The sequence below is a fragment of the Geotrypetes seraphini genome, chromosome 5, assembly GCF_902459505.1.
Source record: "Geotrypetes seraphini chromosome 5, aGeoSer1.1, whole genome shotgun sequence".
NCBI lineage: Eukaryota > Metazoa > Chordata > Amphibia > Gymnophiona > Dermophiidae > Geotrypetes > Geotrypetes seraphini.
Window position 1 is genome coordinate 270,610,823 of NC_047088.1, and position 24,305 is coordinate 270,635,127.

At 42.8% G+C, this 24,305-nt stretch overlaps 1 protein-coding gene across 2 annotated transcripts in view; it reads right to left on the reverse strand.

The window, feature by feature from the left end:
* Positions 1 to 4,130: 4,130 nt before the first annotated feature.
* The window catches only part of OBSL1 (obscurin like cytoskeletal adaptor 1), a 234,381-nt gene continuing 214,206 nt past the window's right edge, over positions 4,131 to 24,305 (reverse strand). For both annotated transcript variants that reach the window (XM_033947138.1, XM_033947137.1), the window contains 2 exons: positions 16,116 to 16,277; positions 4,131 to 4,485 (listed from right to left, as the gene is read on the reverse strand). In XM_033947138.1, coding sequence (XP_033803029.1) covers positions 4,361 to 4,485; positions 16,116 to 16,277 — 287 coding nt within the window. In that variant the 3' untranslated portion in view covers positions 4,131 to 4,360. The remainder of the gene's footprint in view (positions 4,486 to 16,115; positions 16,278 to 24,305) is intronic.

The following is a 24,305-nucleotide window of genomic DNA, read 5'->3' on the forward strand; positions in this document are numbered from 1 at the left end:
TTACAAAGTCAAAAAAGGGACCAATAACTGATCCTTGTGGCTTATCAGTAACATCCCTTTCCTCAGAGAGAATCCATTTACCACTACCCTTTGCTGTCTTCCACTTAACCAGTTTCTAACCCAATCAATCACTTTTAGGGTCCATCCCAAAGATACTTAATTTATTGATGTTGCCTATGTGGAACTGTTAAAGGCTCTGCTAAAATTTAAGTACACCACATTTAGCACTCTCTCTCTCAATCTAAGTTTCTTGCAGCCAAGGATATAAATTAATCAGATATGACTGACAAGACCTACAGCTAATAAAATCCTGCTGCTTTGGGTCCTGAAATCCACTGGATTCCAGGAATCTCACTATCCTATTTAGAATGATTGCCATAATTTACTGACCACATAAGACAGAATAAATGGACTATAGTTCTCAACCTCTTCCTTACTTCTCTTTTTATGGAGAGGGACTACATCCACCCTTCTCCAGTTATCCAGGACCACTCCCATCTCTAAGGAAGAATTGAAGAGATATGATAGCAGAGTTATTTCAATAACCTCAAATAGATACCGGTACTCTCTGGCTCTATTGCTTTGTCCACCTTTTGTTTGGCTATAGCTCATCACAAACACAGTCTTCAGAAAATTGTTCAAGGTCTACCACACCTTTATGCTTGTCTTCTGTAGACCTTCTTCTGAGAGCACAGAACAGATATTTGTGAAACAATTCTGCCTCATCATTATCAGCTTCTACATATTCTTCCCTATCATCCTTAAGTTTAATAATGCAACTATTACGTTTACTCCTATTACTAGTATATCTAAAAATATCTTGCCTCCCCCAAATTTACTGTATGGACTGATTTTTCTTATATTTGCATCTTTGCTTTCCTGACTACTTTTCTTAGATTTTTTTTAGATATTGTTGCCTGTTTTCCTTTTCTGTGATCTATTGTAATTTACTCACCTATCTTGGCACAAAGACATGGAACAATCTTCCAATGATTATCAGGGCTGAACCTAACTACCTCAGATTTCATAAGAACATAAGAATTGCTGCTGCTGGGTCAGACCCGGGGTCCATCCTGCCCAGCAGTCCGCATATGCGGCAGCCCTCTGGTCAAAGACCAGCGCCCTAACTGAGACTAGCCCTACCTGCATATGTTCTGGTTCAGCAGGAACTTGTCTAACTTTGTCTTGAATCCCTGGAGGGTGTTTTCCCCTATGACAGACTCTCCTCTTTGAAAACATATGCACCATGGACACTTAACAAATTACATAACATTGCATCATTCAAGTATTGAATGACCTACTCATCATTTATGTCTACCTTTTACTCAATCAACTGGGTTGCAATTGAAACTACAGTATGTCTAGTGTTTTCACTGTACTTCCTGCTATGATGGATTCAACTTTCTCTTATCTCCAGTATATATCACATACTATTCTGTCTGTCCTCGTTTACTGTTGTATTATCTAAACTTCCTGTATAGCTCCTGAATTGTAAGTCACCTTCAACCTAGATAAGCATAAAGCGACCCAGAAATTGTAGATTAGATTTATGAAAGCTAATCTGTTTTAATTAACCTTTTTCAGTTGCTACGTTTGAGAACTAACATGGTCTCTTCCTCTTATTTTTATTTCTTTTCCTTACAAAAAGGATTTTTGTACTTAAAATAGCTCCTTTTAGTTTTACTGCTGTTCTGCTTACCCCAGATGTTCCCATCGAGTTAACAATTCCTTCCGTTTTTTTAAGTCTAGAGTCTGCACTTTTGAATAAACCCTCTCTCTATATGTCTTACTATTGAACAAAATCAAAATATAAACTAACTGTAGGACACAATAAACCACACTTCAGTAAACTGGTATATATGTACTAATCACAGAGAAAACCTAGGTGAAGGAAAAAAGACTCCGAAGGCACACACAGCCATGTCTCATGTGCCTAATGAAGTGAGCTGAGATCCTCTAGCTCTACTTCATAATGTTTCTCATATGCAAAAAACCTTCACCATATGTTATTCAAACCAGCAGACAAAAAATAGCAGTCACAGTGTTTTTAGGCTGAAAACTGTTAAATGTTGTATAAAACTACTGGAACTACAAAAGAACAATCACAAGCAGTTACTCATATGCTTTGAATTGTTATGCTGCATGAGCTGCTAGTAAGACTTGGAATAAATTCCATGAGAGCCGCTATTCTCACATTACCCCTCTCCTCAAGTCACTTCATTGGCTCCCCGTCCATCTCTGAATATAAGTGGATTCACTCTGAAGCCCCCACTTATCTGCCCCTATGCTCCTCCCTGTGATCTACGTTCATTGGGCAAGCCCCTCTTATCTGCCAACTCCAGACTCCGTCCCTTCTTTCTTGCAGCACCGTATGCTCGGAACAGGCTGCCTGAATCAATACAATGTTCAAATCCAAGCTAAAAACCCACTTTTTAAAAAATCTGTTTTCAACTCTTAACTCCCACTCACTGCTGTCAGATAACTAAACCCACTGTATCATTTCTTCTTTCTGTCTAAATTAGATTGTAAGCTCTTCTGAGCAGGTACTGTATGTTAAAATGTACAACACTGCGTATTCCTTTCAGCGCTAGAGAAATAATAAATAATAGTAGTAGTAAACTTTAATTTGTTTATCTTAAGAAAGCACAGGATCCCCTGATGGTGGCCATCATTTCACAGCTGTATTGCTGCTGCTTCAGGACTTAAAATCTTCTAGAGCAGAAAAATGCTGTAGGACAGTTTGACGGCAGCTTAAGCCATGAAACGATGGCCACCATCAGGGGATCCTGTGCTTTCTCAAGATAAACAAATTAAAGTTTATTCCAAGTATTATTACAACTCAAAGCAAATGAGTAACTACTTGTAATCGTTCTTTTGTAGTTCCAGAAGCTTTATGCAACATTAACCGTTTTCGGCATATTAACACTGGTTTGAATAATGCATGGTAAAGGGGTTTTTTTTGCCTTTGATAGACAATATGAAACAGAGCTAGATGCTTAGTTTATTTTGCTTTGTCTTTCCTATTTTTAAATGGAGTTCTTTTCATTACTTTGATTGGATTGTTAATCGTTTTGATCCTTGTAGGCAAATTGGGCGGTATATACAGATTTTAATCAACATAAACATAAGCTTCAGTAGTCACATGAGAAATGGCTCTATGTGCCTTCTGAGGCTTTTTTGCCTCTGTGTTTATTAGTACATATCTACCAGCTTACTGGAGTGTGGTTTATTGTGTTTTACTATTGAGCCACACCATCCTATGGATGCAGGATGATCATCCACTAAAGCATCCGAAATACTGTCCCCATTTGTAAGCACTAAGTCCAGTATGGCCCCATCATGCATGGGATCTCTGTTGGAAAAGTTCTGTCTGCAGAAAATCCAGGATCTCCCTACTTCTAGATGACCCTACAACAGGGATACTCCAATCAACATCCATCATATTGAAATCATCTATTAATAGAACTAGAGAACATGAATGGAGGTTGCAGGGAGGTAGACTCAAGAGTAATGTCAGGAAATACTTTTCACAAAGAGGGTGATGGATGCTTGGAATGCCCTTCTGAAAGAATACAAATTTAAAAAAATACATGGAATAGATTCGGGATGAAGAAGTTGAAAACACAACATGGCTATTGAGGCAAGAATAGTGGGAGCTGATGCAGCAGCATGCCCTCACCCCTGGACCCTCAGTGGTAAACCGCAGTATGATGCCCTCACCCAGACACTGGAATATAAATCTCAGAAGCATGCCCTCACCCCCTGACATTCAGTTGTAAACCCCAGTACCATGCCCTCACCTGGACACTGGATTATAAACCTCGGCAGCATTCCCTGTTCCTCACATTTGTTTATAAAACAGCATCATGCCCTTCCCAGTGGCGTAGCGAGGGGGGGGCATGGGGTGAACCTCCCTGGGCACTGTTGTGGCAGGGGTGCCAGCACCTCTCTCCTTGCTGCCAACCCATCTCTTCAAATCTTCGTTGGCAGCAAGCAGCATCGCCTACCTACTTCTCATGCTAGCTTCAGCTCTCCGACTGATGTCACTTCCTGGTCAGGGGGCCAGGTAGTGATGTCAGAGGGAGAGCTGAGGCCAGTGTGAGCAGCAGGTAGGTAATGCTACTCACTGCTGGTGAAGATTTGAAGAGATGAATGAATGGCAAGGAGGAGAGGTGCTGGCTTTGCCAAGAAGTACTCGGGGAGAGGAGCTGTGCGTGGTACGGCAATGCCAAGTGCTCCTGCCCCGGGTGCCTCCTTGCCTTGCTACACTGCTGGGCTTTCCCCTAACACTTGGTTATAAACCCCAAAGTTACTATGTGCTCCCCTCAATGTCAGAAACAAATGTATCTTACAACGTTTCCTATAGCATGGTGGTCAAACCATTAACAGTGAGTTGAGCCTTGGATACGGCCTTTTTTGCTATGAATACTATTTCTCCAGCATCTTCATCCTTGATATCACAGATAAGCAGGAAATGCTTTGATCCTAACAAGTGAAGAAAAATGAAGCATGATGATGAGATCAGTCTTAAATTTTATGCCCTTTAATCTTCACTGGGCCTCATGCGTAAGCCCTATCCTTCATTGGCACTTATGTTCCTAGTATCGTCCTCCAATCAAACGTCAGAGCTCTAGCCATCAGCCCCCTTATATCCAATTCCCAACCCTTACTAGCTTCCGCATACATTGTTCACATGTCTAGCCTCCACTGCTCCTCATACTCGGAGCTCAAGACTCAATGAGCCCCAATACCCATAGCCCCATCCTCAAAAGCTCCTTATACCTGGATTCCCAGCATGGCCTCCTCCTGTACCCAGGACTCCCGCTTCTCATGAGCCCTCATGCATGGAACTCTAGCTTAACTCAGGCCCTCCTGCCAAAGTCCTAGTCTAAACTATGTGACACACCCAAAGTTCCAGTCTACTATGACTCTCATACAGGGTTGCTAAGTTTTTGAAAGAGAAAAACCCACCATCTATCTCTGCCTACATTTCACCCCTGCCCTCAACAGATATTTGCAATGAGAGCAGCAATGCAGACTTCAGTGCCTACACGCTGCATTGGGGGAGGGGATGAATCCAAGAGATTGCACTCTAGCCCCTATTGATCCACAGTCCCCTAACACATATGATATTAAATCCTGTATCCATAGACCTCCCTAAACAATGGGTATAGAGCAGAGCTAGGATAGTTCCCCATAAAATTTACCATACAAAACAAATTGTGATTCTAGTATCATTTTAGTAACAGCAACATAAACCCCCTCACTATCAGGCATACTGTGAAGTAATGCAAACTTAAAAAATTACTCAGGTCCCTTAGAACAAATCTAGTCCTCCCTAATGTCTAGCATCTTTCAATATACTATTCTCTTCCTCATCATGTCCAGTGTCTCCCTGTCTGTCTTTTTTGTTTCTGTCTCTCTCTTCTCTGGTGGAATGGTCCATCCTGTGTCCTCCAACCTGTTCTCACCTTCCCTCCAAGACTGGTACCAATTTTCCCCTCCAGTGCCCAGGCTGGCCAAGGCCAATCAAAATGCATCCTCCTCCTATACATGCATTTGCCACAGTAATACGAGGGCAAATCAAAAATTAAAGGCAATTGTTAAATCACTCAATAAATGGAATGGAGTTAGCGAAATGCAACATATGTACTCGTACATTGCCTGTTGGATAGGTCATCCACGCACAGTGCAGCGCTCGGCCTTTAGTCTTATGGCAGCCATGAGGTCAGAAACATGGACTCTCCATTGCACGACTGCACCATTGAAGAACAACCTGCAGTAGTGCACTTTCTTTGGGCAGAGGGAGTAAAATAAAGCCTGTGGAAATTCACTGTTGGATATTGACTCAGCACGGGCAAATACTAAACAGTGAAAATGACTGTGCATTGCTGCAAAATGAACTTCAATCTGCAATTCACAGCAAAACAGTCTTGCTGCACCATGGCAATGCACATCCTCATACAGCAGCAGTGATAGAAGAGTGCAACAGCTTGGGTTCGAACATCTTCCACATCCTCCTTACAGCCCAGATCTGGCACCTAACGATGATCACATTTTCAGTCCACTGAAGGAGATACTGCAAGGTCACATATTCACCTCTTATGATGAAGTGGTGCTCACCTGGCTTCAAGAGCAGCCCAATGCAGGAATGCAGAAGCTAGTTGAACAATACAACAAATGTGTCATCTTGCATAGGGACTCTGTAGGAAAAGCGATTTGTTCACTTGCTCATAGTTACTTCTATTAAAGCTGTTGAGTATATTTTGCCTTTACTTTTCGATTTACCCTAGTAGATAAAAAGAATGGAACCTTGTGGGGTAAGCACAGGCCCAGGGCCCCACATTTCTTATTTGTTACTGCAGTGGATGCAGGTCCAGAGGTGATACCTTACGATTTGGAGGAAGGGGTGGACAAAGTTTGAAGGCAACAGCTGAAAACAGATGGGTATTGTCAGTTGGCAGAAAACTGACATTTATTCCAGTGCAATAGGAATGGTATGCTGAACCTTGCGAGCATACTGTAGAAAGCATACTGTCAATTACAGCTTTTGAAACATCCTCCCTCTCCCAGGAGTCTGCTGCCCCTTTCAGTTTCTCTTTGTGCAGGCGAGCATGAAAGATGTTTTGTGGTTTTTTACTCTAGTCGCAGAGATCCCTTTTGATAAGGGTCTACTCTGCCTGTGGGGAGAGGAGTAGATTTTAAATCTGCAGCTGGCAGGTGTATCCTTCGGGTGACCTGTTTCAGCCAGCTTGCTGAAGATTAGTGGGATCAGGGTTCATTCCCCTGGTGTTTGCTCACCCCTTTGACTTGGTCAGGGGCTGGAACGTAGGTTGTTTAGGCACTAAAACAAGCTTTACAGCTTTTTACCCTAACCTATTGTTTTTTCCTCCTTTTTGTGCTCTTTCTTTCACAATTGTAGTTCTCACCCTTCTTCCCCATTGTTTGAAGTTAGTCTTTATGTCTTATTATGTGTCTTATAATCTATTTTGGTATTGTCTAGTATCCCTAACTTTTACATTTGTTCTTATGTAATTTTAATATTGTACACCGCTTAGAAACCTGATTAAGCAGTTTAAAAATTTTTAATAAACTTGAAACTAAGAGCATTCCTTTGGGGTTCTCATGTTGCCAACTATGTTTCATCTCCCCCTCCCTCTTTTTTTTATGAGATGGGGGTGGGGTGGGGTTGAGGGGTAGTCCATGGAGGTCCAACCGGCATCCCAGAGATCCCAGCAAAATGGAGGAGTGGAGGAGTGTGTGGCGCAGTGGTTGGATCTACAGCCTCAGCACCCTGGGGTTGTGGGTTCAAACCCCGCGCTGCTCCTTGTGACCCTGGGCAAGTCACTCAGTCCTCCATAGCCCCAGGTACATTAGATAGATTGTGAGCCTCCCATAAAATCCAATTTTTGAGGTTTTTGTCCAGCCCTGAGGTGATTTTAAGCTGTTTTTTAGCAATAAAATTCTCCAGCAGCAGTCATCTTTCATTTTCCCAATTTGTTTTTTTCTAAGTTCTCAAACTTCTCCAAAACACCTTATTTTGCTTCCATATTGCCAGGGATGAAGTCCTCTAACACGAATACCCCTATATCATGCTTTGTTTGTGAAGGATGATTGGCAGAAGAGCGCTCTTGCACCAGATGCTGTGATGAGTGAAGAGGGGAAGTGGGAAGTTCAGCTCCCACAAGGCCTCTGGGGCATGACACACAGCTTTGGAGCCTGTTAGGAGAGTGAAACAGTAGCACAGTGCGTCAAACTGGTGCAGAGACTCCGCAACCAAAGAAGAGGCCTCTCCTCCCTTCTAAAGGGGAAGTTGTCTACTAAGGTCTTTACCCCAGAGTTCATTAATCTGTTCTGGCAGGCATATGGCATGGACAATACACACATTTTAAGAACATAAGATTAGCCTTACTGGGTCAGACCAATGGTCCATCTAGCCCAGTAGCCCATCATTTCTGTGGCCAATCCAGGTCACTAGTACCTGGAAAAAATCCAAAAGTGGCAACATTCCATGCAATGGCTTCCCCCATGTCTGTCTCAATAACAGATTATGGACTTTTGTTCCAGGAAATTGTTCAAACCTTTCTTAAAACCAGCTAAGTTAAGAGCTCTTAACACAACCTCTGGCAATGCGTTCAAGAGCTTAACTATTCTCTAAGTGAAAAAATATTTCCTCCTTTTGGTTTTTCCCTGTAACTTCCCTAGTTTTTCCCTGTAACTTCATTGAATGTCCCCTAATCTTTCTAATTTTTGATGGAATAAAAAATTGATCCACTTGTATCTATTCAAAACCACTTAGGATTTTGTAGACTTCAATCATATCTCCCCTCAGCTGTCTCTTTTCTAAGCTGAAAAGTCTTAACCTTTTAAGTCTTTCCTCATATGAGAGGAGTTCCATCCCCTTTATCATTTTGGTGCTCTTCTTTGAACCTTTTCTAGTTCTGTTAAATCTTTTTTGAGATAAGGTGACTAGAATTGAATGCAATACTTAAGGTGAGGTCTCACCATGGAGCAATACAGGGGCATTTTAACAATCTTAGTTGTCATGCCACTGGAGCTTGTGCACATCTGAGAAGCTAAAAGCTATGCCATTGGTAGTTTCACTACCAACAGGGCCTCCCAAGGCAGACAAGTTTCAGTGGAAATGTAAGACTAACGATGTACCACCCATCTGGGTAGCAGTACTGAAAGTGGAGGTTGTGTTTGATACAACAATGGTGACAATATTGAATTTATTCTGCGCAGAAGAAAGGTCTGGCAGTCTACTTCTGTATTCTGTCAAGAAACCTTGATAATGATGATGAGACAAAGAATTGACGTATAGTGCTGGAAGGTGGTCCCCTAGGTTGGAAGGCACTCACTGTGTTACTAGGGAAGAACTGATCATCACTCAGAGTATGCCCAGTGTTTGTAAAGCTAAAGAATCAAAGTCACCAGGACATCCTGATGCTGATATTGCTGGATAAAAAAAGGGAGATCAGAAGCTGTAAAGATATTCTTAACATAGGAACATGGAATGCATGAAGAATGAATTAAGGGAAATTGGAAATTGTTAAAGATCAAATGGAAAAATCCAAAATTGATTTGATAGGGATCAGTGAACGCAAATGGACAAAACATGGCCATTCTCAATCAAGCAAGTAATGGATCTGCTACTCTGATCATGAAACAGGAAAAATGGTGTGGCATTCATACTCAACAATAAGCTTTCAAAGATGGTACTAAAGTACAATGTTATCAGTGATAGAGTCGTGTCAATCCATTTACAGGGAAAGCCAATCAATGTCATCTTGATCCAAGTATATGCTCCAATGACAGATGCAGAAAATAAGGATGTATAGTTGTTCTATGAACAACTTCAAAATGATCAAGTCCCCCATAATGATCAGTAGATCAAGCGCCGAAACAAGATCTACTGATCATTATGGGGGACTTCAATGCAAAAGTAGAAAGTACACCTGAAGGTGCAGTAGTTGGAAAGCATGGCTTAGGAGAAATGAAGCTGGTGATAACTTAGTACAGTTTTGCAAAATGAACCAACTGTCAATACGCATTTTCAACACCACAAACATTGCCAGTATACATGAAGCTCTCCAAATGGCAAGTATCAAAATCAAATTGACTATATCAGCATAAAACAGAGATAGAAGTCTGTAGTTTTGACTGAAGGACTAAACCAGAAGCTGATTGTAGAAGTAACCACAAGGTTTTGACATGCAAGATCAAAGTAAAGCTTCGCAAGAAGAAAATCATTAGAGACCTCCCAAAATATGACATTGAAAATATTCCATCAAATAAATTGATAAGGGGGCCCACAAATCGGGTACTTGATATTATGTGAGTGATTAAAGGTGCTATGGCAAATCTGATACAAAATCACCCAACTATATTCAGATATTACTTTTAGAAAGCATATCAACTTATAATGAAACGTGTGCTCAGAGACATGGAGGCAAAAACCAAGGGGCGAACCCCAAGAACATTGCCTCACCACCCAATCATCGCATTTTCAATAGATTGCAATTGATATAAAAAAATCTTCACTCTGCTATGTACCCACAGTCTATCACTTGCTCATATAGTTAATAGTTCAAAAATAACTATATGAGCAAGTGATAGACTGTGGGTACACAACAGAGTGAAGACTTTTTTTATATCAACTGCAATCTATTGAAAATGCGATGATTGGGTGGTGAGGCAATGTTCTTGGGGTTCGCCCATTGGTTTTTGCCTCCATGTCTCTGAGCACACGTTTCATTATAAGTTGATATGATTTCTAAAAGTAATATCTGAATATAGTTGGGTGATTTTATATCAGATTTGCCATTGAAAATATTCCATCAGACTATTGGATAAAACTAGACAACATACTCGTATTTGCCTGTCTTGATACAGGAGATAGAGAGCCCGAAGAGTTATCAAATGACATCAAAACTGTAATTAGTGATGAAGCTAAAAAAACACTCTAGAAGAGAAAGAAAGCCAAGAAATTGCTTGGATCTCAGAAGAAATCAGAAAAGTAGCAGAAAAAGAAGACAAGCAAAACTTTCGGACGATAGAGAAAAAGTATCACAAATGAACCCATTGTTTCAATGTCAAGTTCAGCAAGACAAAGAACAATATCTAAAGAATATTTGTCAGAAAACTGAATCAGAACATGTAAATGGAAAAACTAGATTAGCATATCAGGAGGTTAAGAGATTGGGGCAGAAATTCCATCCTCGATTGGAGATGCTTAAAGACACCAATGGAATGATATTAAATGATCCAGGAAACATTAAAAAGAGATGGAAAGAATATATAGAAAATCTATACAAAAAAGGCAAAGAGGATAACATTGGGGAAATTGAACTGGAAACTGATGCCTAAACTAAACCTTAAGCTTATATACTGCATCTTCTCTATAAATATAGAGCTCGACATGGTTTACAAAAATTAAAAGGGAAGTACAGTAGGAATTGGTGGTAGGGGGAAGTGGAAATCTACATTTTTGAAAATAGCCAAGTTTTTAGGTGTGTTCGGAATAGTTGGAATGATGCTGAAGAAGAGTCAGATATTTTAAAAGAAGAAGTCATAGTAGCAATTATCGAAAAACAAGTCACTTGGTATCTATGGTATTCCAATTAAATTAAAGGCTCAGAAGATGCTATCATTGCCTTCATTCGACTGTGTCAACAGATATGGGAGGAAAAAAAAATCGTTTGGAGAAGATCACTGTTCATACCTATACCAAAGAAAGGCAATGCCAAGGACTGTAACAACTACAGATCAATTGCATTAATTCCACATGCCAGCAAAATATTGGTGAAAATAATACAGTGAAGGCTACAATCATACGTTGAGCAAGAACTACCAAAAGTTCAGGCTGGTTTCAGAAAAGGTCGAGGAACAAGAGACATTATTGCCAATGTTAGATGGATATTAGAGAAGAGCAAAGAATATCTGAAGTCCCTATACTTTTGATTCATTGATTACAGCAAAGCTTTTGATTGTGTGGACAACAATAAACTATGGAGAACTCTAGCACAAATGAGAATACGCAAAAACACAATTGGATTGGGTGACACATTGACAAAATGGGTTGGGAACTGGCTTGGAGGTAGACTTCAAAGGGTAGTGGTGAACGGCACCCCCTCTGAAATGGCGGAGGTGATCAGTGGAGTGCCCCAGGGCTTGGTCTTGGGCCTGATCCTATTCAACATCTTTATAAGAGACTTGGCAGAAGGGCTCCGAGGTAAAATAACATTATTTGCCGATGACGCCAAACTAAGCAATGTAGTGGGCAAAAGCACAACGGACAAAAATTCAATGCCCGACAACATGATGCACGACCTATTCCTACTGGAGCGCTGGTCTAGGACTTGGCAACTCAGCTTCAATGCCAAAAAATGCAAAGTTATGCACCTGGGCAGCCAAAATCCATGCAAGACTTATACCCTTAATGGCGAGATCCTAACAAGAACGATAGCAGAGCGAGACTTAGGGGTGATTGTCAGTGAGGACATGAAGGCTGCCAATCAAGTAGAGCAAGCTTCATCCAAGGCAAGACAAATCATAGGTTGCATACGCAGGGGTTTCGTCAGCCGTAAGCCTGACCTAATCTTCAACGGACTAGGGGGACCCGCTAAGGAGGTGGCGGTACTAGCCCCACTAGGAAACAGTGATTACAACACGATCCAGTACAGGCTAGAAATTGGATCATCAAAGGTGAAAAGAACCACAACGACAGCACTCAACTTCAAAAAAGGGAATTATGATGCCATGAGGAAAATGGTGGGAAAGAAACTCAACGATACCGCAAGGAAGATGGAGTCCGTAGAAAAAGCCTGGACCCTACTCAAGGGCACGGTGCACGAAGCACAGAACCTGTGCGTCCCCAAGTTCAGGAAAGGGTGCAAAAAAAATAGAACAAAAAACCCAGTGTGGATAACAAATGCAGTGAAAAAGGCGATAAGTGATAAGAAGGCATCATTCAAAAAATGGAAAAAAGACCAGACAGAGGATGACCAAAAGGAGCATAAAAAACACCAAAAGGAGTGTCACCGAGTGGATAGGAAAGCAGAAAGAGAATATGAAGAGAGACTGGCAGGGGAAGCAACAAACTTCAAATCATTCTACAGGTACGTCAAGGAGAAGCAACCAGCTAGGGAGGAAGTGGGACCCTTGGATGATGGAGACAGAAAGGGAGTGGTAAAAGAGGAAAAGGAGATAGCAGATAGGTTAAATGAGTTCTTCACGTCAGTTTTCACAAGGGAGGACACAACCAACATTCCGGAATCCGAGGAGATCGTAAAAGGAGATCAGGATGTCCTCAGGCAGATAGACAGGCTAAAGAGTGACAAATCGCCAGGTCCGGACGGCATTCACCCAAGGGTACTCAAGAAACTAAAGAACGAAATAGCTGAGCCACTTCGACAGATATGCAACCTATCCTTAAAAACTGGAGAGATTCCGGAGGACTGTAAAATAGCAAATGTCACGCCCATCTTTAAGAAAGGCTCAAGGGGAGACCCGGGAAACTACAGGCCGATGAGCTTGACCTTGGTCCCGGGAAAGATGATGGAAGCGCTGATTAAGGACAGCATCTGGGAACACATCGAAAACAATGGGCAGCTAAAGTCGAGCCAGCATGGCTTCTGCAAGGGTAGGTCATGCCTCACGAACTTATTATACTTCTTTGAGGGGGTAAACAGCCAGGTGGATAAAGGGGAATCCATAGACATCATTTACCTTGACTTCCAAAAAGCCTTCGACAAGGTACCACACGAAAGACTGCTAAGGAAGCTATGGAAGTAGCACCCACGGGGTGCAAGGGGTGGTCCACCGATGGATCAAAAACTGGCTGGCGGACAGGAAACAGAGGGTTGGAGTAAAGGGCCATTACTCAGATTGGAAATGGGTCACGAGCGGAGTTCCACAGGGGTCGGTGCTGGGACCGCTTCTGTTCAATATATTTATTAATGACCTGGAGGCGGGAACAAAATGTGAGGTCATTAAATTTGCGGATGACACTAAACTATACAGCAGGGTCAAAACCATGGAGGACTGCGAAGACCTCCAAAAAGATCTGACAACGCTGGAAGAGTGGGCCAAAAAATGGCAAATGAGCTTCAACATAGGGAAATGCAAGGTCATGCATGTTGGGAAAAAGTACCCGATGTTCACTTACAAGATGGGGGGATCACCGCTAGGGGTGAGCAACCTTGAAAGAGACCTGGGAGTGATGGTAGACACAACATTGAAGGCGTCGGCGCAGTGCACCACAGCCACAAGGAAAGCGAACGGAATGTTGGGTATCATTAAGAAAGGTATCACGACCAGGACGAAGGAAGTCATCCTGCCACTGTATTGTGCAATGGTGCGCCCGCACCTGGAGTACTGTGTCCAGTACTGGTCGCCATACCTCAAGAAGGACATGGCGGTACTTGAGAGAGTCCAGAGAAGAGCAACTAAGCTAATAAAGGGTATGGGGGACCTCTCATATACTGACAGACTGAAAAAGCTGGGGCTTTTCTCGCTGGAAAAGCGACGACTTAGAGGAGACATGATAGAAACCTTCAAGGTCATGAAGGGCATAGAAAAAGTGGACGGGGACAGATTTTTCAAACTATGGGGAACCACAAGTACAAGGGGGCACTCAGTGAAATTGAGAGGGGAAAGGTTTAGAACAAATGCCAGGAAGTTCTTTTTCACCCAGAGGGTGGTGGATACATGAAACGCGCTACCGGAGGATGTGATAAGCAGATGCACGCTACAGGGCTTCAAAGAAGGTCTGGACAGGTACCTGGAGGACAAAGGGATTGAGGGGTATAGATAAGAGTAGAGGTAAGGTTATAGGGATAAGATTAGAGGTAAATTGTAAAATTAGTCAGAGACCACTGTTCAGGTAGTGGGCCTGATGGGCCGCCATGAGAGCGGACCGCTGGGCGAGATGGACCTCTAGTCTGCCTCAGCGGAGGCAACTTCTTATGTTCTTATGTAATTATGCCACTGTATAGATCCATGGTAAGGCCCCACCTGGAATACTGTGTGCAATTCTGGAGGCCGCATTATCGCAAGGATGTGCTGAGCCTGGAGTCGGTCCAGTGAATGGCTACCCGGATGGTCTCAGGACTTAAGGATCTCCCGTACGAAGAACGGCTAGATAAACTACAGCTATTCTCGCTCGAGGAGCACAGAGAGAGGGGAGACATGATCGAGATGTTCAAGTATCTCACGGGCCACATCGAGGCAGAGGAAGATATCTTCTTTTTCAAGGGTCCCATGGCAACAAGAGGGCATCCGTGGAAAATCAGGGGCGGGAAACTGCGCGGTGATACCAGGAAATTCTTTTTCACTGAAAGGGTGGTTGATCGCTGGAATAGTCTTCCACTTCAGGTGATTGAGGCCAGCAGCGTGCCTGATTTTAAGGCCAAATGGGATCGACACGTGGGATCTATTCACAGGGTAATGGTAGGGGAGGGTCATTAGGTGGGCAGACTGGATGGGCCGTGGCCCTTATCTGCCGTCTATTTCTATGTTTCTATGTTTAACTCAGGTTATAAAGAGCCTCTATGAAAATCAAGAAGTTGCAGTTAGAACAGAATATGGCAACACTGATTGGTTTCCAATAAAATGTGGCATCAGGCAAGGATGCATCTTGTCACCTTACCTGTTCAACTTTTACAACAAAGCCATTTTTAGAAAAGCAAATTTGGAAGAAGAGAGCATTGGTTTCAGAGTTGGTGGCCCAAATATAAACAACCTGTTCTATGCAGATGATACAACACTAATTATCAGCAGTAAAGAAGACATGTATCTACTGAGAAAAGCCAAAACCAAAAGTCAACATGGGATTAGAACACAGAAAATGATGAAGATGTATTTCTCTGTCTCATTTAGCTCCTCCATGTCTGCTACTCTAGCCTTAAGAGATCGGACCTTTTCCCTGAGTGCTAGGAGCTCTTTGCACCAAGCACACACATAAGACCTCTCACCAACTGGGAGATAAAAATGTAACACTCAGTGTAAAAGAATGGATAACCCCCATCTTGCTGCTGGACTACTGCCTGCATCTTAATATTAGTGATTTCTTTGTTAAGTTTCTACAGGAGTTGGAATATGTCCTCTAAGTTCCCCTAAGATTGCTAGTTATATGTTTCATTATTGACCATTATAACATTATATGAGCAGATCAGAACCTTGGTTTTGGGGCGTTGCATTTGTCCTTTCTTCTCCTGTCTTTTACTCAAGAACTCCTGCATGCTTTGGAATGCATGGAATGGAGCAGCAAACTCCTGGGAGAGGGAGGAGCTTTCAAAAGCTGTGATTGACATCTTTCTGCAATATGCTCGTGAGAATGACAGAGTACCCTATGGTTCAGCAAACCATTCTTTTGTACTGGAAAAGATATTCTCAAGGTAAGAACCTAATCTCTTTTTTTCACTGATTGTCTCTCTTGCAAGCTGCTGACCTCCTATGCAGAAAACCTGCCAGGCTGACCAAATTCTGGCTGGTTGGCAAGCCTTTCTCCATACCTGAAGTCTTAGACTTCCCTAGAACCATACCCAAATCCCTAGCCTATTCTAGCTCTCCCGAAGGCCCTAACCTCCCCCTGACACCCCAGGTTTCCTCACCTTCTTGCCGTATTTTAATCCTATTTGTGCTCTTCAGATTTTCTCCATTCTTGAACCATTCACCTCCCACATCTTGCTGTGAAACCTCACACATGAACACAGCACTGTCACTTTCCTGTACATCAGTGGTTTTGATATCCTTCAGGATCTTCACTTCTCGTTCTGAACCAATGGAAAAAGAGTGAATTAGTTGCACAGGGCCCATAGAGATGTGCACACATGCAAATACAAAGAAACCTTTTTTCTTGAATTCTCTCCGTCTAGCAATATGCTCAGAATTGTATCTGCTCTGAACCGAGACAGAGATTAACATCCCAAAACCCTGACTGAAAAAGAGTGATCAGGATCTAGACACTGAACATTCCTTATTAGGGTTACCAGACATCCGGATTTCCCTGGCACTGTGTCCGTGTTTTGAACAGCTTTCTTTCGTGCAGGAGGGCATCCGCACATGTGTGGATACAATGCGATGATGTCACGCACCTGTGCACGTGCGCGTGATGTCATTGCATCTCATCTGCGCATGCGTGAATGTGCTGCCTGATGAGAACAGGGGGCGGGGCTGAGGCGGGATTGGAGGTGGGACTGGGACGGGGATGGGTCTAGGGGACTGGTAACCCTACTCCTTATGGGATCAGAGCCTGAAATGGTCCAATTATAGAGTACATTTCTTGAAGCCACTTGGCACCCTCTTTGACATAGAGGAAAAAATGGCTGACATAAAGTCAAAAGGCTCAATGGCCTGGGGAGCTCGAGTGAAAATTATACTGAAAACTGTTGACACTGCCTGGGGCAAAAAAGGTCTTGAAGTGGCTTGAAGACCAAAAAAATTAAAAATGAAAAAAATTTTCCAAATCTGAAGGAATAGCTAGAAAAAGGAGAAAAATGAAGAATTATAAACAAAAGTACAATAAAATGAAACCAGGAAGGCACAAAAGATATCTAGGTTTGATGTACATAGGAGAAATCGAAGACACAGTTTCTTGGCTCCATGGAAAACTAAGAGTTGATGGTCCCACGAGCTGATGTCAGGTGGGAAGGCATCGGCACATGAACAGTATGGGCATTGCCTAAAGATTTAAAGTGACAGTGCACTTGGCAGGGTCCATACAGGTTCTAAGGATGATATCATCCACAGGTGAGAATATTATGCTTGACAGACATATGTCTTCGAATCCACATCCCAACAACCATCAGAACTAAACCAGACCTCAGTATAAAACTGAACCATGTAGTCATATTTCACCCCATCGCCCCCACGGCACCATGTACACAACTAGCCACCAGCTAATGACTATAGCAGACTCTATCTACCTCATGGCATCATTCATCAAACTGTATTAATTCACCTCATTTTATTTACCCCCCCCCCCCCAAACTCTTATGCAACATCTCTGAACTGTATTTCTTTATTTATTTAGTTGGATTTATATCACATCTTCCCAGAAGAGTTCAGAACGGGTTACAAGTTTACATACATAATAAAACATAATGTAGTAACAGAGCTAACAACATGAAATAGTATCAGAAATACACAAAATTAAATTTAATATCAGTACTTATATTCCACCTCACCGTCAAGTTCAAAGTGGATTACTTTTAAAGATTATCTTATAGTAGCTAAAGGGGCAATACTTATTTGTTTTTCCGAATATTACGCCTTGTCGCTACAAGAGATTCTTTGACAAATTGCTTGGTTTTCAGGCAGGTAAAGTGGATTCATGGCTAAGTTCTATTATTTCTCAGGCCCATTCATATATGTCCTTTAGGAAACTATTGAAAACTGATTTATTCAAAAAGTTTGTAAATTGATGTTTCAGAATATTGATTGGAAATTTACACACTGATTTTATAATTGTATTTTTAAAGGAATATCTATCTATTTTTGTGAATGCATTTTAAGAACTTAAGAACATAAGAAGTTACCTCCGCTGGGTCAGACCAGAGGTCCATCGCGCCCAGCAGTCCGCTCCCGCAGCGGCTCATCAGGTCCATGACCTGTAAGGTGATCCTTGTCTAAACCCTTTAATTCCCCTTGTCCTTCTATCTATACTCTTTCATAACCTATCTCTACCTCTATCTATATCCCTCAATCCCCGTATCCTTCAGGAATTTATCCAATCCTTCTTTGAAACCCGGTAGTGTACTCTGTCCTATCACAACCTCCGGAAGTGCATTCCAGGTGTCCACCACCCTCTGAGTGAAAAAGAATTTCCTTGCATTGGTTCTAAACCTGTCCCCTTTCAATTTCTCTGAGTGCCCCCTTGTTCTTGTGGTTCCCAATAGGCTGAAGAATCTGTCCCTTTCTACCTTCTCTATGCCTTTCATGATCTTGAAAGTCTCTATCATGTCTCCTCTGAGTCTCCGCTTTTCCAGGGATAAGAGCCCCAGCCTTTCTAACCTGTCTGCGTATGAAAGGTTTTCCATACCTTTTATCATTTTCGTTGCTCTTCTCTGAACCCTCTAAAGTATCACCATGTCCTTCTTGAGGTACGGTGACCAATATTGGACAAGTACTCCAGATGCGGGTGCACCATCGCCGATACAGCGGCATGATGACTTTCTTTGTCCTTGTTGTAATACCCTTCTTAATAATACCCAACATTCGGTTTGCTTTCTTTGAGGCTGCTGCACATTGTGCCGTTGATTTCATTGTTGTATCCACCAGCACACCCGTCTTTTTCAAGGTTACTTTCCCCTAGCACTGATCCCCCCATTTTGTAGTTGAACATCGGGTTCTTTTTCCCTATATGCATGACCTTGCATTTCTCTATATTAAAGTTCATTTATTTGCCCACTCTTCCAGTTTGTTTAGGTCCCTTTGTAGGTCTTCACATTCTTCCGCGGTTCTAACCCTGCTACAGAGTTTGGTGTCATCCGCAAATTTTATAACTTCACACTTCGTCCCCGTTTCCAGGTCATTTATAAATACATTGAACAGCAGCGGTCCAAGCACCAACCCCTGCAGAACACCGCTCGTGACCCTCCTCCAGTCCGAGTAGTGGCCCTTCACTCCAACCCTTTGCTTTCTGCCTGCCAACCAGTGTTTAATCCATTTATATACGTCCCCTTCCACCCCGTGGTTCCACAGCTTCCTTGTCAAAGGCTTTTGGAAGTTGAGTTAAATGATGTCTATGGGTTCCCTTTTGTCCATCTGGCTGTTTATCCCTTCAAAGAAGTGCAGTAAGTTTGTTTGGCACGATCTTCCCTTGCAGAAGCCATGCTGGCTCGCTTTCAGTTGTCCATTTTTTTCTATGTGCTCACAGATGCTGTCTTTTATCAGTGCTTCTACCATCTTGCCTGGAACTGAAGTCAAGCTTACCGGCCTGTAGTTCCCCGGGTCTCCCCTAGATCCCTTTTTGAAGATAGGTGTGACATTTGCTATTTTCCAGTCCTCCGGGATCTCCCCAGTTTTCAAGGATAGGTTACAAATTTGTCGGAGTGTTTCCGCTATCTCGTTTCTTAGTTCTTTTAGTACCTTCAACATCTGACTTCAAAGCATTCCGTAAAGAAATCAAAACGCTGCTATTCAAAAAGTATATACAATCTACCTAATCTCCCTCTCCTCTTCCCCTAGAAATCAAAACACTACTGTTCAATACCATTACAATCTTCCTAATCTCCCTCTCCTCTTCCACTTACACCGACCAGGTTCTGCGCACCCCCTGGCACCATACCCTCAATCGACCAATAAAAAATAAATAAATAAAACCTATCTGGAACCTAAATCATCCTACCGAAACCGATTACCTACCAACATATGGAAACAGACAATCTGCTATGTAATGTAATGTAACCTGTTTTATCTTCCAATGTTATTATGTCTATACACTCATTCTGTTATTAAGTCTATACCCTCAACCTGTATTCTCCAATGTCATGTACCCTCCTGGAAATGTCCAGTTCTCTTCTTATGTAATCCGCTTTGAACCGCAAGGTACAAGCGGAATAAAAATCACTAATGTAATGTAATGTAATGTAATGTACCCTTGGGTGGATTCCCTCCAGGCCTGATGATTTGTCACTCTTCAATCTATTTATCTGTTTGAGGACATCCTCATGGCTTACCTCTAAGTGCGACAGTTTTTCTTCTTGACCTCCACTTATGATCTCTTCGGGTTCTGATACATTGGATGTGTCCTCGCTTATGAAGACAGACGAAAAGAACTTGTTTAACCTGTCAGCTACCTCTTTTTCCTCCTTTACCACTCCCTTTCTGTCTCCATCATCCAAAGGTCCTACTTCCTCCCTTGCCAGTTGCTTCCCTTTAACGTATCTGAAGAACGTTTTGAAGTTTCTTGCTTCTCCAGCCAGCCTCTCTTCGTATCCTCTTTTTGCTTTCCTAACTACTCGGTGACATTCGTTTTGGTGTTTTTTGTGTTCCTTCCAGTTCTCCCCGGTTTGGCCCTTTTTCCATTTTCGGAACAATTTTTTCTTGTCACCTATCGCTTTCTTCGCTTCATTTGTTATCCATACCGGGTCTTTTGTTCGATTTTTTTTTGCACCCTTTCCTAAACCTGGGGATGTACAGGTTTTGTGCTTCTTGCACGGTGTCCTTGAATAGGGACCAGGCTTTCTCCACGGTCTCCATCCTTTTTGAGCTGTTTTTGAGTTTCTTTCTCACCATTGCTCTCATAGCATCATAGTTCCCTTTCTTGAAGTTGAGCGTTGTCGCTGTGGTTCTCTTCACTTTTGATGTTCCTACTTCTAATTTGTACTGGATCATGTTGTGATCGCTGTTTCCTAGTGGTCCTACTACTTCCACATTATTTGCAGGTCCCCCTAGCCCGTTGAGGATTAGGTCGAGAGTAGCATCCCCTCGCGTTGATTCCTTGACAAGCTGTTCCATGAAGCAGTCTCTCACAGCCTCTAGGAATTCTGCTTCCCTCGCACAGTTGGAGTTTCCAATACTCCAGTCTATCCCGGGGTAGTTAAAATCCCCCATTACTATCACATTTCCGCTTTTGCATTTCCGCCTCAATTCTGCTTCCAGTTCTTTGTCGTTTGCTTCTGTTTGTCCAGGTGGGCGATAGTACAGTCCCAATTTTATGTCAGCACCATTTCTTCCCGGTAATTTGACCCATAATGATTCCAATCCTTCCACCTTTGCTGCCGTATCCATTCCGGTTGAGTGAATGGTGTCCTTTATATATAGTGCTATTCCTCCACCCTTTTTGTGAGTCCTGTCTCTCCTATAGAGTTTGTACCCTGGCAGTACTACGTCCCATTTGTTTTCCTCAGTCCACCATGTTTCCGTGATTCCAATGATGTCTAGGTCCTCTTTTTTGGCTGTGACTTCCAGTTCTCCCATTTTGGTCCTTAGGCTCCTTGCATTCACGTACAAGCAATTAAAGTCCTGTTTGTTTTTTTTTCCTGCTCTTTTTCCTTGTGATTTGCTCCTCTTGCTGTCCCCCTCATGGGCTGCCAGCCCCTGAATTCCGTTGCGTTCTTCCTTTTCCTGTGGTGCGTCTTTTTCATCCTCAACCTGTTTTCTAATTTCCACCTGCTCCTCTAGCTCCTGCTGTTTGCTCTTCTTTTTGTTCTCTAGTTTCTCTTGATCCTTGGACCCCTGTAGTTCGTCTTTTGTTTCTTCCCAGCATTTTTCCCGCTCAGTATCTTCATTGGATACTCTTGTCTGAACCGTCGACGTCAGGTCTACTGTCGGCTTTCCCCTTCTCCTCAGTTTAAAGCTTTCTCTATTCCTTTCCTGACGTTGTTCGCCAGCAGTCTAATTCCTGCTGTGCTCAGGTGTAGTCCGTCCCTCCTGAAGAGCTTGTTCTTCCCCAAAAAAGTTGTCCAGTTCTTCACAAAGTGGAAACCTTCTTCTTCACACCATCTCCTCAGCCATGCGTTTATTGCTTGTAGCTTGGACTGCCTCTTCACATCTGCCCTCGGTACTGGCAGGATCTCTGAGAATGCTATCTTCTGTGTCCTCAGCTTCAGTTTCCTGTTTGTATATTTTTAGTATTGTATGTGAACCACCTAGAACTATATGGTAGGGCGGTATATAAAAATAAAATTAAGATGGAGACAAGATATTACACAGTCATCATAAAAAATAAATGGATGATGGATAAACGGAATAAGTGGAATAAGATATGTAGACATCTATGTGTCTTTGTAAAATAAGCTAGAAATAGCTGTACATCTGGACTTTAACTGAGTCTAGACAAGAAAGAAAGGAGGAATGAATCCATCACTTTCAGCTCTAAGGGGTCCTTTTACTAAGGCGTGCTAACCGATATAGCTAAATGCTAAGGCGCCCATAAGTCTTTTAAGAAAACTCCAGACGGAGCAGTTGAATCTTAAAAGTATTGACAGTACATTTTAAATCATGACATGATAGGGCAATATATAAGGGAGCATGATGGAACCAAAAAAGCATTGAAAAATTTAATAGGATATGATAATCACTACCTCATAGATGAAGTTACGACTGTCATATTTTGGTCACACTGTCAGAAGAGAAAGATCATTGGAAAAGGACATTATGTTTGGGAAGATCGAAAGAACCAGGCGAAGAGAGCGTCAGAAACAAAACTGGAAGACCTTACTGGACTAGCTCAAAACTAATCTCTTTAGATTTGTAATTCATGAAGTGCTTAGGACTCAAACACGAGTCGATGGCACCTAAATAACCTCATTGAACCTCAAAGAATCCATAAGATATCTGTATTGCATTCTTGCTAGAGAGCTGCATGGGAACGGGGATGATGGGAATCCCGTGGGACCCATGGGGATCCCGCGGATTCCCCCTTCGGGTCACGGGGATCCCCTGGGGACGTCCCCTAGGGTCGTGGGGATCCCGTGGGGATGCCCCCTAGGGTCACGGGGATCCCGTGGGGACGCCTCCTAAGGTCGCGGGGATCCTGCGGGGTTCTGATGCATTCGAGCCGCGAGGCTCGTCTTCTTTTCCCTACCTGCCCTGCCATAGCACACAGCTGACCGGAAGTCTTCCACGATGTCAGCGCTGATGTCGGAGGGAGGGCTTAAGCAAAGCCCTCCCTCCCTCTGACGTCAGAGCTGACATTGGGAAGACTTCCGGTCAGCTGTGTGCTACGGCAGGGCAGGTAGGGAAAAGAAGACCAACCGAGCTTTCCAAAAAACAGGGGCTGCTTGACTTTTTTTTTTCTTTTTCTCTCTCTCTCTTTGATTCTTCCTTATTAGCAAATAGGAAAAGGGGAGCCAGGGGAGAGGTGATCGCAAAAAGTAATCCACCTTCGAGGGAAGCAAAGGCAAGGTAAAAGAAGGGGACAGAGTTCTCTTACTTGGAATAAACAACATTTCTCTTATTTCAGATGCTAGGGACCGTTTGCAGCCAGGGAAGCAGATGCATGCAGAGTATTTTCAGAGTTAAACTGGTTTACTGTGGACGGAAATATATAGTGTGCATGCTTTAAAATAAGAAACCAATGCTCCAAACTCAAAGTAAATTTTTTTTTTTTTTTTTTAATAAGAAACTAAGGTAGTTAATTCTAAATAGACAGTTATTATAGCATCTGCGGATTGGTTATGAGAAATAGTTGTTTCTGAAAAGGGTGTTCTGGATGGCTATGGTATGTCTGGTGTGGGGGGGTATGCCTGTGTATGTTTGTGGGGTGTGTGGGGGAGGGTGGGTGTGGGAGTGGGATGAGGTACTGAGGGCATTGAGGTTGGTAGCACATACTCAATCTGCAGTGGAGTTTAGCTGGGCATCCAGATAGTCTGTGGTTATGGCTGATTTGAAAGTGACTACGCTTAATGTGAATGGAGTCAAGTCTCCCATTAAGCGTTCACGGATATTGACTCATCTCAGGAAGCTGGGTACTGATATAGCATATTTGTAAGAGACCCACCTTTCTCAGATCGAGCATGCCAAGCTGCTGAGGGGTTGAGTGGGGGAAGTCTACTCTTCTACCTTCAGTGGGAGGCAAAGGGGTGTTGCCATCTTAATGCATAAGAGATTGCCGTTTACTCTACATCAGTGGTCGGCAAACCATGGCTCGTGAACCGCATGCGGCTCTTTATCCACTTGAGTGCGGCTCGCAGCTCAGCTTCAACCGCCGGTCCGCATAAATTTTCTTCTGGTCCACAGGGCCAGCATCTCCATCGGGCCCAAGAGATTGTTCAGTAGCCGCCGGTTTTCGGTGCGATCAATGCGGCATCTTTGGGCTGGCTCCCTGAGTGCTGTAGTGCACAAAGCCATGGGAA